The sequence below is a fragment of the Manis javanica genome, chromosome 18 (assembly GCF_040802235.1).
Source record: "Manis javanica isolate MJ-LG chromosome 18, MJ_LKY, whole genome shotgun sequence".
NCBI classification, from domain to species: domain Eukaryota; kingdom Metazoa; phylum Chordata; class Mammalia; order Pholidota; family Manidae; genus Manis; species Manis javanica.
The window spans coordinates 6,520,062-6,534,016 of record NC_133173.1 but is presented as its reverse complement, the minus strand read 5'-3'; the positions used below and the strand labels follow the sequence as shown (position 1 = coordinate 6,534,016).

The following is a 13,955-nucleotide window of genomic DNA, read 5'->3' as shown; positions in this document are numbered from 1 at the left end:
TACAGCAGTGAACAGCAGAGGCAAGCACTCCTGGAGCCTCTGTTTCAAAGGTGTGAGATGACTGGTAAGCCATCGGCAAACAGATCAAGTCACTGCTGTGCATGAGTCACCGTTAAAAATTAGTTCATAAGCAAGATAATTCAGACAAAGGCCCATGTCATGCTGAATACTTTAAAAAGGTTGATGTGATGGAAAGTATTGAAGAGTGGCCCTCCCTCTGTTGGCATGGCCAGGGAAACCCCCTCTTGAGGCCTCTTCGTTGAGCTGAGATGTAAGAGACGGGAAGGAGTAAACCGTATGAAATTGGAAGGAGGGTATCCCGCACACAGGAAAAAAATAAGTGGGAGTCTGCAAGGTGAGGATGAACTTGGGGTTCACGGATAAAGTGAAATCCTAAAGAGGGAGTCATGCAATCTGCTGTCAGGCAGGGGACTTTGAGGTTGAAGGCAGACTTTGCAGAGGAGGTCATATTAGACAAAATCTGGAAGGATGGAGACAAAGCTGAAGAACATTCTAGCTAGAGGAAATAACATGAACAGGGATTAAGAGAGTAAATACGCTGTGCAAGGTCAAAGCTTTAGCTTTTAAAGCCACTACTGTATGTAATTAGAGTCGGAAACAAGATCCACTCGGCCCCCACATGCAGCTCTTCCTGGGGTCTGGGCTCAGCCCAGTTGTCTGCACACTTGTGCCTCCTAATTTAGAGTCTTGGAAATTCAATAGGCTCCCTCTTTAGCAAAACCCATCAGGAGACCCAGCAAAGCCGGCTGTTCCCCACCCCCACCCCTGTCCAGGGATGTGAATATAACAGAATTCAGATTCTGATTTTTAACTAGGGGTGAAAGTGTTCATCAGTATTGGTCTAAGACACATTTTAGCTGAATTCCCATCACTGAAGCTGGTGCTTTGGTTTCGGTAGTTGCTGCCAGGTTGTTTAAATTTTCTTTGCCAGATATTTCACTCAGGTGTGTAAATGATGTCATTGTGGGGGACACACAGGTGCACAGAAGTGGACCTGACTCCGTCATCTCAGAAAGCTGAGGGGGAACAAGCAGCGAGCCCCTAAATGATACCTCCTGGTCAGTGAATCGGGCTATGCAAAACTGCACTCCAGCTTTACCACCTGAATTTGCACAGCACCCATCTCTGTGACTCTCCAGATTGCTCACTCCGGGGGATAGTTTTGAACACACACAAGTCTTAGCAGTTTGTTTTTGAAAGAATAGAAATATTCACTTGACTGGGTAAATGCTGCTGCTTGATAGAGGACATAGGGTATCTCATACTTCCCTGGGGATTGTTCTGGAAAGTCTTCTCAAATCTATCTCTATGACTCTTAGTTCTGCTTACATGATTCCAATCATGTGAATAGTCTCTGGTGATGAAAATAGTCACTGAGGGACTCAGAGACACCACACTTCTTAATCAGAAACACCCCATCATTCCCGATTTTCACTATCTTCACTTTCTCTGTTATCTGATTCCTTAAAGCTAGGCATGATATAAAAATAAGAGTGTTTTGGTGTTGTTATTTTCAGTAATTATTGGTGCATGCTCATGACTTAGTTCTCATCCCAGGGAATGCAAAACCTTCTGAAGAAAGTGCACAGAACTGCATTTGGCCAATTATTTCTAATCACAAAGCTCATACAAATTTCATGTCAGGGGCCAGGGAGAAGCACTGTGTTTATCCAGAAGAAAGATACTATAGATGTTAACCCATCAAGACATTTGGGAGGCTTTGTCAGCCTCAGGAAAGAGCTCACATGCTGCATTAATTTCATTAATTGAACACAAAGAATGGGGGGCTGGGGGGAAGAGAGGAAGGGACAGAGCTGTATTTTGCAAAGGTGTTTGGAGATCTCTTCGTTTCTCCAGTTTCTGCTGTTTAAATCTTTCTCTGGGCTTAATCCACAGCTTCAGGGGTCTTCAGCCTTGTGCCTTGGGGCAAACTTGCAATTCAAGCTTGTTTTCTAGAATATCCAGTCATAAAAGATGATCATTTGGATTTGGGGGCTTTTTATGATCCTTCTATGTATTATCGGATGGCGATGGGAAATGATTCCCACTGGAATACCAAAGGGAGGGGGGGTGCCTGAAGTAAGTGATAGAGCCTGAGGATTTAGCAAGTCACTCTCACTATTTCTCCCTCTTAAACTTATATGGCTAAAAAGATCCAATATGCCTGCAATTAAATTTAGCAAGAATTTAGGAAATGTATCACATTCCATGTGTGGCTTCTGTAACCCACAAGAAATGATTTCATGAAAAAAACCGCAACAAGTCCCAAATACTAAAAAAGACAGAAGAATAGGTAAGTGGCAAAGTCCATACACAAAATAACCAAATAATCCATGTTGCAGGATGCCAGGAAGGAAAAAGACCAGTCTCTAGCAAGATGCTTATATGATCAGCAATCATTAAAAGAGAGGTCGCGTCAAGAAGGCATATTAAGGTAGAGATAGGAAGAATATTTGGAAATATATAAAGACCCAGCCCTTAGACTGAGATCATAATCCTGGCCTGGAAAACACATGGACCCACAATGACCTCTCCAAGCAGCTGCCATTTGACTGGGTGGACCGGTCAGTTTAATGAGCTGCTAAGGTCTGAGATGGGGTCCTCGCAAGGCTGAAGCTAAAATTTGTGAGGACTTAGCAGCAAACGGGCTTAGTATATGAAGTTCAGTCTTTCCATTTATTATTTGTATGACTTAGATAAGTATTTATACTCCCTAGTTTCCACATTTGCCAGTTAGAGATGTTCCTAATTCATATGATTACCTTAAGAATTAAAGAAAGTAATAAATGCTAAATACTTTATGCATAGCTGTTGCTAGTAAATGCTAGCCTGTGTTCCGGGCAGGGAGGCTGGTGACAATGACCTCGGCCTCTTTCAGGCTCAGTATTCCTTACGGGGTGAAATCAGCTGGGTCTCTGGATGCGTATATTCCCTACCTTCACCCTGTTTTCCCACAGAGCCACTATCAATGAAGATCTGTGTACTTCCATTTCTCATCTAAATATTTAATCAAACCAGTAGTCACTGCCTTTTTCCTCCAGTCTTAGCCATAATATCAGCTGGATTCCAAACACATCTTTCCTAATTTCATACAGTTTCTAACACAGTTCTTTGCCCATATCTGATTTTGTATATAGTTCGTGCTGTGACTGTACATCTAACTCCAGTGCCCACACATATTCTGAAATAGGTCTGTCCTAATTTTGAGCACCAGCCACATTTACCACCATCCCCTGAGCATTAGACCGGAAGGTTCTTTGCAACAGAATTACGTGGGTATTCATCTTTCTCTCCAATCCCCTTCCCCTTCTTATATTCTGATTTGATTGATCTGAGGAGGCTTTGGAGTATTTATTAGCAAGGAGAGTACTGTAACCTGTCCACTGGCTAGAATTTGGGAATGATCATTTTAGACTGAAAATTGTCCAGGAGACTGGAGAAATAAAATGAATGTGTATGCCAAGCTGGAAATGAACATTGTCTCTTCAGGGGGTGGGGGTGGGGGTGGCTCTCAGAGTGGCCAATGAGATTTTTATTAGGAGTACTGCAAGGTGTGCATTTAATATGAGTCCACATTATGAAGAAATTTATTGAACAGAATAAAGCAATTAAACAGGTTTTGTAATCATTACCTACCATGTCTAAATATATCAGATCTAGATCTTGAAATAATCCTCATAAATGTAACAACATCCAGAGATTATAAAAAACAGGAATTTAGAAAAGAAAGGCATATTTCCATGATTCCATTAATATTATCAACAGAAATATGGATATTTATTTTTTCTATTCCCCACTGCTTATATATGTTTAAACTACAGGGGTATTTTCACTTTCTTATTACTATATTCCTTAAACAATTGATAGTCATCATACTTAATGTGTATTATTAAACTCCATCCCCAAGGGATTGAAAGTAGTCTATAGAATTCCCCATTCTTTCTATGACTTTTAATAGTAATTAATGTTCATAATAAAACATTTATTCTGGGACAGAAGCACTATAAAATGTTATCCATGCTCCTGCCTCCACCCAACACATACACTTTAAATATGAGAAATTTGAGACTCAAAGAATGGGTTAAATTGACCAAAAGAGCATCAGGGGGACTGGCTAGACACATAGATGAATGGAATAGAATTGAAAGTTCAGATATAAACCATACATCTATGGCCAATTGATTTTCAACAAAGATGTCAAAACCATTCAGTGGGGAAAGAATAGATTTTTCTAAGAAATAATATTGGGACAACTGGATATCTACATGCAAAAAAACTGAAGTCGGGTCCGTGCCTCATATCATATACAAAAATGAACACAAAATGGATTATGGACCTAAATGTAAGAGCTCAAATTGTAGAAGTCTTAGAAGAAAACGTAGGTAAAAATCATTACAATCTTAGTTTGGGCATTGATTTCTTCAATAAACACCAAAAGCACAGGTGACAACGGAAAAAAAAACATAAATTAGGCTTCATCAAAATTAAAAACTTTTTCACATTAAAGAACACTAAAAAGAAAGTAAAAAATAATCCCAAAGAATGGGAGGAAGTATTTTCCTACCATTTATCTGATAATGGAGGAAGTATTTTCCTACCATTTATCTGATAATGGTCTAGTATCCAGAATATATAATAACAGACACAAAAAGATGAACAATTCAATTTTTTAAAAATGGACAAAGGTCATGCATAGACTTCTCTCCAAGGAAGATATACAAATGACCAATGAGTACAGGGAAAGACACTCAAAGTTATTAGTCATTAAAGAAATAAAAACACAATGGGATACTATTTCATGCCCACTAGGATGCCCATCATGAGTAAACAAGTGTAGATAAAGTTATGGAGAAATTAGAACTGTCACATATTGTTGGTGTAAATGTAAAATGGTATATCCACTGTAGACAGAAGTTTGCTGGTTCCTTAAACAGTTCAACATAAATCACCATATAACACAATTCTACTAGACTTAAATCCAAAGAATTAAAAGCATATGTCCAAACAAAAACTTACCCTGCTAGGTGTTCATAACACTCATCCGTGAATGTTTTTTGCAGTAGTTTTCACATTAGCCCAACAGTGAAAACAACTCAACTGTCCATCTTCTGATGAATGGATAAGCAAAGTGTGGTATATCCACACAATGGAATATTATTCAGCCGTAATAAGAAATAAAAGACTGATAAAGACTGATATGTGCTTGCAACGGTAACAACCCTATGCTAAATGAAAGAAGTCAGTCACAAAAGACCATATGTAGTATGATTCCATTTTTATGAAATATTCAGAGTGGGCAACTTTGAAGAGGCAGAAAGCAGATTAGTGAATGCAGGTTGCTGTGGGGAAGAGAGAATGGGGTGAGTGCTGAATGGGTATGGAGTTACTTTTTAGGGGGATGTTCTGATACCACCGAGTGGTGATGGTTGCACAGCATTGTGAATGTATGAAAAGCCACTTAATCATACACTTTAAAGTGGCCAGACTGGTGAGTTTTATGTTATGAGAACTTTACCATAAAGGGAGAAAGAACAAGTATATGGGGGTCTCAAATTTATTACTTCCACATTGGTCCCCTTTCCCCCAACTCTGTATTCAGTGATTTTCTGAAACTGGACAGCCTTTAGGCATGTAATGGCGATTGGCTCTGTAGTAGAAATGTTTTGCTGATCCCCTGTGTAGCTGGATTGGGGTAGCACTAGCCTTTCACTTCTGAACACAGAGCTACACGCGGACAATTGAATAGCTAGTTTTGTAGTTGTGCTATTTTTGCAGAGCAAGTCTCAAAGTGGACACTATGAGCTGTGTCATCACATCACAGTAGGTTCTTAATTAGAGGGCCACCCGTGGGACCAGAACCTGCTAAAAAGCAAGAAAATTGCCACAAGAGGAAAAATGGTAGACTCCACACCTTAGGGACAATCAGTTAATCAGTTTCAGGACCTGGTGCTGAGGGCCATGTGCTAAAGGTCGGCTGAAGAAGATGGTTATCAGAACTTGCAAGCTCTTTTCGTAGCTCTGATGGCTGCAGGGTCCAGTGCCGGTACTGTAGCCCCAGTTGTAATCCTCAGCTTTAATTGTCAGACCATCAATTCCCATTGACTACCTGCTCTGGCCTGGATCCCTGGGTGGTGGGAAGGACTAGCAGGGGGAGACAAATGATGGGGTGGAAGAAGGCTGAGGGGTGGAGTCCCGCTGTGATGTCTGACAGCTGATCATTCTCTCTTTTAATTGAAATACAGTTAATATGTGGTACTGTATTTGTTTCAAGTATATTACTCTGCCACAAAAAAAATAAATCTTGCCATTGACAGCCATCCTATATAAAGTCTTTTGGGCTTTAGGAGAGGGACTGGCATTTTGTGGAGCACTCAGACATGCTCATCCTTGAAATGAGGGCTCCTTGAACACTCCTTGAGGCCCCCACTACCTGGGCTGGCAAACATGACTCTGGAGTTACTTGCTAGAGATTTAGCTCTGGTGGGCGATGTTCAGGAACTCAGCTGTCCCATCCGAAGGTTGGTGTCGCTCTCAGCCCACCTCCTCACACGGGCACTGGGCTGGTAAGCAGTCTGTTTTCTTTTTGGTCTTATAGCCCAAAAGGGAAGATGTGGCCCCGCTTTCACTGGGTTAAGCAAGTGTCATGTGTCCACCTTGTGCCCAGGACTGTATGGTAGTTTTCTTACATGGGTTAAACAACTGAATTTTCCCATCCACCCTGTGAAGGCCCCACTGATTTTATTGTATCCAAGTTAAGATGCATACATAGGCTCAGGCTCAGAGAAATGGAATGATTTTACTCAAGGTCGTACAAGTAACTGGTGGACCCAGCATTCTCTCATTCTTTCTGATCCAAAGGCCACGTTTGCTCCATCTCACACTGGGACAAGTGAAGACACAAGCGGGCTGACTGGACATGTGGTCTGTCAGAAAAGTAAGTGTCATCACACTTTGAACATAATACACTCTGTCCTTTCATTTTCGTCACAAAGGATCATCTCTAAGCCCCAAAGGCACACAAGCGAGCTCTCCAAACCTGAAGCAGTTGGTCTCAATCGATCCTTTGGCATCAAGTATGTGCAAGGGTCAAAGATGAAACCTGCGTTGCTTGCCTCTTGTACACCACTGTCCAAAATGCCCTTCACCACATGCAACTCACACTCAGGATGTGACCAGAATCTTTAAGAACAGCTGAAGAGGTAGCTATGGCTCCGGGCTATAAAATCATTCTGGTTTCATACTCTTAGCAGCCCATGCAGATCTGAAAGGCTTTGGTTTTGGAGCAATGGCCAGCATCTGTGGCTTCAGGGGACAATCTAGTCCTTTGCCTGTTTTTTTGTAGATAAAGTTTTATTGGAACACAGCCATATCCATTTGTTTACAAGTTGTTCCAGGCTACAAAGCTGAGTTGAATAGTTACTTCAGAGAGCGTATGGTCCACAAAGCCTATAATATGTATTACTTGACCCTTTACAGAGAAAGGTTTTCAAGTCCCGTTTTAAGGTTCAGGAGGGAAGGGGCTTCTGGGTCTTTCCCACAATGAAGTGGAAGTCGTGGTTTCAGTGAAATGAATTGTGGCAGGGCTGAGTCAGCTGCGAGGCCCCTGAGAGGCCCTGCTGTGGTACATGGAACAGGGACCTGGAATCAGAAAACGCTGAGTTCAGATTGAAACAATTTTCTGGCTATGCGTGTTTAGGGAAGTCACTCAACTACTCTGAATCAAATCATCTGTGAAGTGTACATCGTAACTCTTACCTTGCAGGATGACTTACAGATTAAGTGAGATGGATATTTGGAGCACCTAGCTGAATGCCTGGCACAGAGCACTTCTCATTAAACGGCATTTACTATGTGTCTCTACAAGGACTGAATCTCCATGTCGTGAAGGCCTCAATCCCAATAATGCATGGCCTAGAGGAGGCTTGAGGGCTTCGAAGCTCTAAAAATGGAATGGAAAAGCAGAGGCATGTCGAGAAAGTAGCAAAACCGTCTCTTCTCTCCTTTACCTTGTTCATCTTTCTCAAACCAGAGACCTGTTATCCTGGAGGCATCTTATCTTGCCTACTCTGGTGAATAAAAAATGTAGCAGGCAATTGCAAATTGCTGATAACTCCTTCACTATTGATCTCTGCCTTTGGCTCAGCCAACTCAGGTTACCGAGTGAGTGATCTTTGCAGCTGATCACAATCGACATAGATCAGGACAAAGGGGTCTGGTTTAAATATTTCTATGCAGAAAGTCTATGCTGAAAAGTGCACATGTGTGTGTGTGCGTGCACACACACAGAGAACAGTACAGATGCATTTTTAGTGGCAAGGACCTTCAAGTCAGAGATGCCTATCATATTTAAGCAGAGGAATGGACAGGATCCATCAGCAAGATGGATTGAAACAAAACCTGGATCAACCTGCAATGGGACGAAGGCAGCCAGGGGAGGTGCAAGCCAAGGCTAAGATCAGAAGCTGGATGTGAGCCAGAGATTCTTTTGTTTGATATGACCTTGTGCCAAATGATATCCTGTTAATGTGTCAGTCAGGGTTTTAGTTTAAGCAAAAAGAAATTTATAAGGGACAATTTGTTATTATGCAGAATCTCTTGGAGGTTCATATAACTAAGCTGGGTGCTACCCAGCCATAAGCAGTGCAGCCGAGACTGGGGCTGTCCCTGTAGTCCCTTGGTACCCATTAGGCTTCCCACCACAAAATCAAACTTCCACTATTTCTGCAGGAAAAAACAGCTGTCTCAGACACATGCTTGTCAGAAGAGGAAGGCAGCCACTGGCTCACTGTGCCTCCTGCCTTCAGACTCCTGAATGAGAGTAATTGCGGTGGAAGCCGGCCACCCCTGGAATCCTAACTGCAAGGGAGGCTGGGAAATTTAGACTTCAGCCTTCCAGCCTTGACTGGAATTCATGCCGCAAGGGTGTGGTAATAGCGTTCAGTGAGTCGACCCATAATGCCCTTCAAACCTGAATTACATTTAAACATGGCATAAACAAATGACATGGGATGCTCAGTTTTGTTCGTCATCCCAGGAGAATGCTCAATCCCTGGCCATTCTTAGAAATTTGAATCAAGAAGACCCTGCTTCTCTTTGTTAGGAAGATTATTACCACCCATTAAGTGGGCCGTTACTTTGTAAGGGCGAAAAGTTAGACATTTGACATGTATACCTTTGTCCTGTAATGATATAAATATAATTTATTCCAAGTTAGCTCTGGAAAAGCTGAAGGAAAGACAATTTAAATAACTTGTCCTGTTTTCACCATTTACAAGGTAGGTAGTACGTCTGGATTTCCGAGGCTTGCCCTTCAATCGTTAGGTTGAGAAGCCCAGAGTCTCATTGATTGGAGAATTGGAAGAAACAGCACTTAGGAGACAAAATAATCAGTTGCTGGTGGCAGTTCTTTCTTTCTTCTCGTTATTGTTTTAAGTAAGCCTCCTGGATGGGAAACTTTCAGGAGTTATGAGGAGTTGGGGAAGAAGCTTGTTTGCTTGGCCATCATCAATTTAGGACCCTGGGGGAAAGTAAAATAAAAAACAAATATATTTATCTGAGGTGAGTCTTCCTTTTGGGAACAGCCTCTACACCAGACTATCATACTAGCCCTCAGTGTCTGGATTCAGAGTCCTATCTAGTTTGAATGTCATCTCTGGTTCCTTTTTTTGGCATCCTAATATACTTGTAACTTTCCAGGGCCTCTTATTACAAGGCAGAAATCCCTGGACAGCCCTCCTCTCCCCCATATTAAATAAATCTATCTCTGATATCTTCAAAAATACCTGAGCACGGAGAAGTGGTCAGTCCTGAGGGCAGGAAAAAGGGGTGGGTGTTAAGACTCATCCAGACCGAAGAAACTGCATGCAAAGCAACATTCTCTCCGTTATACATCAGGATAGTTCACGTACCCGCTCATTCCACACACACAGATTTCTTAATATTCTCACTTGTTTTCAGAGGAGCTCATTGGATTAAAAAACAAAAAGGTCTCCGATGTTATGATTGAATTAGCTCAATTCTAGAATTCTTGCTCTAGGGGAATCTTGCAGGCTCCAAGCAGTTGGGGAAATGGAATAAGTACTTTGACCTTCGCTTCTATATTTTTTTATTGACTTTGAACAAAAAAAACAAAGTCCCAACATCATCTTAAATCTGCAAGCCATTTTGAAATTCTTAGCTGAAAAGTACCAGGGAATTGCATATAAAACTAATCATTACCTTGTAATGAAATGGTTCTGCAAATTACTGCTTAATAATACTTGAAGTCATCAAAAAGTTCAAAGATTAATTACCATGTAACTGGCAGTGTTTGGATCGGAAAATTAAGGTTCCAGTGAAGAACAGAAAAATATTCACATAATTACCCAGGTATAAAATGCAGCTTAATACATTCAGGATGTTACAGGCTTCTCAAAATAGCAGATTCTTTTTGAGAACATCAAGTAATTTTTTATCATTCTTATTTCTCGTCGGCCAATATCATGCTTGTTTACTAATCTGTAGCTGGTGGACACTTTCTCTTTAGCAAACACCTGCACCACCTTGAAATAGTTGGATTGATATCATCTGATAGGATATTATTGCTTTTTGTCATGGATCCTGGCAATTAATAGGCACATGTGATTTACACGTATTATTTTGAGACATTCTGATGAAACTTAGGTGGCAAAAAAAAATGCCAGCATAACTACAAAATATTTCAAACCATGTAAAGAGACTTTCAGTGTATCAATGTGCCATTTGAATCAAGGATTTTTAAAACTTTTTATTTTATCTTTCTACCCCTCTATACATTTACAAGTAGTATACCCTGGAAGACAAGCAATAAGACAGGCCAGCATTTCCTTCAAAAGCTTCTAGGACGGAAAGAAACCTGAAATCTTGAACCCAGGTCATTCCATTCCTTCCATAAGCACATTAGCATTCAAGCACTTCACCTCATGTATTTCCAACCACTTCATTCTCACTCCACATACCTAATTCAAAAGTTTGGCTTACACCACAGGCCTCTTATGTTTTTAGGTAGGTTTTTTTTTTTAAGTGAGACATAATTTAAAAATTCAGTTTGGCAAGTTGTGCCAGGTTCAAGCAGGAGCCATATGCTAGCAACCACCATCTGGCAAGTTTGTTTCAGAACACTTCTGGCATGCTGTCTACCCCGTTTGAAAATATTTGCTCTACAGTTACCTGGCTGGTTATAAAATGCAAGGTCACTTCCAGGGAGAGAAGTGGAAAATAAAGGAACAGAAGAAGGAAGATTGGCCAGAAAGAGAAAACTGCATTATCTGATTGAAGACAAAACTTTTCATCAGAAGCAGCACAGTTGCTGAATTAGGTTAGAACAGGTGACATTTTAAGGGGGAGATAAGTTAAACACCAACTAAAGATTAGTATTGAGGAACTTCTTAAGGCAAATTTTTCCAACAAAGGGCCCTTGAGTATGAAATAAGCGTCTCTTCTTGGTACATGCTCGTCTTCAGAGAAAAAGCTAGAACTTCCATGTGCAGTGCCTCTTGGGGCCCATCATCCCATCACCAGTTCACAGTTTCAAAGATTGTTTCTTCCTGTAGTAACGACCAGCATGGTTCTCTGGTTCTGTTCTCCTTTTCTAAATTCTGTCTGGACACAAAACTCTCTCTTGGAAAAATGTTGGGGAGAGGCAGAAAAGAAAAGAAACAAACATATTTTTCCTTAGCTTAAAACCATTAATAATCCCCCTTTAATTACATAAGCATGTATAAAAGCCTATCACAGCCCATGCTTTGCTCTTCTGAACCTGCTGCCTGTCACTTTGATAAGCTATTTCTAGTTTATTTGAGACCTGTCCACAGGTGGCAGTCCCCATGCATAGGATGGCAAGCTTTATGTTCCCTTGCAAGATATTTCCTTTTTTAACAGCTTTCCTAGTGGAAAATACTACATACCCAAGAACTTCTCCTGGAATCCATCTGTATTTATCTGACATATCTGTATCTCTAGGTGTTATCTATGTGTCTACCTATTGTTATCATCTACATATATCTATCCATCTATCCATTTCTATTTATCTATCTATCTATCATCTATCTATCTATCTATCTATCTATCTATCTATCTATCTATCTACCTACCTACCTACCCACCTACCTGTCTATTATCAACTAACATCTATCCATCTAGATATTTTTTTAGCTTTCACCATGGAGGTATCTCCATCACAGCAGAGATTTAAAGTCTCTCCCAATACATATCACAGGACAATTTGATGGATTTGTGATTAAAGCATGAATCGCTCTGGGAAAGAAAAGCAAGAACTGATAAATAGAAAGATCATTGCTACTGTTGCTACATGCACCCTCTGGAGAAAAGCAACAGGAACCTGCAGATTCTGGAGACTTGACGGGAATGGGACTCAGAATCTGGTCGCTTTATGGTAGAGATGAAATGTTTAAGCTTTGCCAACAACTCATGCTATTAAAATTTGGGAGAATTTAATTTTATTTCCTTTGGGGATTAAACAGCTCTCTAGACAGTGGGAATAAGCCCTGGAAACATTTTTCATGATAGTGAAGGATATAAATTTGCTGAGCTCTTTTTTGTGGATTGTGGAGGGATGCTAAGTTTGTGAGTTCCCTTGACTGGTTCCATATACGGAACCAGTAAGCAGTGTTTGTTTTCTTCCAGTTTAACTCCTCTGCTCTCTACTATGAATCATATTTTTTTAGACTTGGGACCATTTTTTCCCATTCTCAAGTGAATCAGAAACTTTTCTAATGAGTTTTTCTACTCTTCCAACGTTCAATAAAAAGCAATTTGTGATGGCAGAGGCTGTGTATGAATTCACCGTGGTGTCGCCGTTCCTAGCAGAGCCTACCACTTAGCAGGACCTCAGTAAATATCTCTGGCCTAATGTACCTTCCAAGGGTAAACATCCAAGTTCACCCTGTTGCATCTATTCCTGAAATCACAAAGTGGAACCATGTTTTCAACAGCAGAGAACCCGATGTAGTTATATAATTCTACCTGCTCTGTCTTAAATCTAATATATAAATATGTTGACTAAATATGTCCATATAGCACATGAAAACAATAAGGAGATTCAGTTTCTTTAAAATAGGAACTGGGAACACATATCATTGTTCCTGGCCTTGAGGGGCTCACAGTCAAATGGGAGGAACAGATAAAAATATAGATCATCTCAACCCTGTGCTGTAAATGTAATTTATGGAGCTATTGGGCATAACGGTGGGGTAAGGGTAAAGTATAAGCATGTGTGGCCAGGCAGACCTGGGTCGAAATTGTGGCTCACTCACTCATTAATTATGGTACATCACCATTGTCCCTTAACCTTTCTGAGCTCCGGTGTCTTCATCTATAAACAGGATCAAATAAAGCACTTAACCCAGGACTACTGGAAGGTTTTTGATGATATAAAATAGGACCTTATCACAGTATTTGATCAGTTGTTTGGATTATTAACAGTTGTTTATGACAAGCCTGTCGCCCAGTGGTTTGTTGAGGACATCTCAGGGAAAAGGACACGGAGGAAGCCTACTCATAGCAACACTACTGGGCTAGAGGACAAAGGTCCTTGGACTATGGGAAGGCACAGAAAATTCAGCACTGTGAATTTTTAATTAATCTTGTATATTTAAAATCAGTAAGAAAAATTGAAGGAGTGGAAAGAATCACCATAATTTCCAACAGGAGTCATTTACATTTTAGTGCGTCAGAGAAAGGGGGAGGGGACCACTGATTAGTGCATATCTGTGACAAGCTCTAAGTAGATCTCAATTTTGTTAACAAAATAACAACTTAAGGCAAGTGGCATTACTTGCCACTCTGGAATTGGGTTCACAAACACACCCCTGATCAGTGACAAAATCAGAATGTCATACAGAACTTTCTGACCCATTTCTAACTCACGTTTCTCCCTTTGCTGGTTTCCTGCCTCA

The 13,955-nt window shown here is 40.7% G+C and overlaps 1 protein-coding gene across 8 annotated transcripts in view; it reads left to right on the top strand.

Annotated features, from left to right (window-relative positions):
- Nucleotides 1-13,955, top strand: part of AGBL1 (AGBL carboxypeptidase 1) — an 822,820-nt gene that overhangs the window by 545,772 nt on the left and 263,093 nt on the right. Inside the window, exon 23 of one of the 8 annotated variants that reach the window (XM_073226991.1) lies at nucleotides 6,880-6,952. The exons of the other annotated variants lie outside the window; for them this stretch is intronic. Coding sequence (XP_073083092.1) covers nucleotides 6,880-6,931 — 52 coding nt within the window. The 3' untranslated portion in view covers nucleotides 6,932-6,952. Of the gene's footprint in view, nucleotides 1-6,879; nucleotides 6,953-13,955 lie in introns of those variants that run through there. 8 annotated transcript variants of the gene reach the window in all.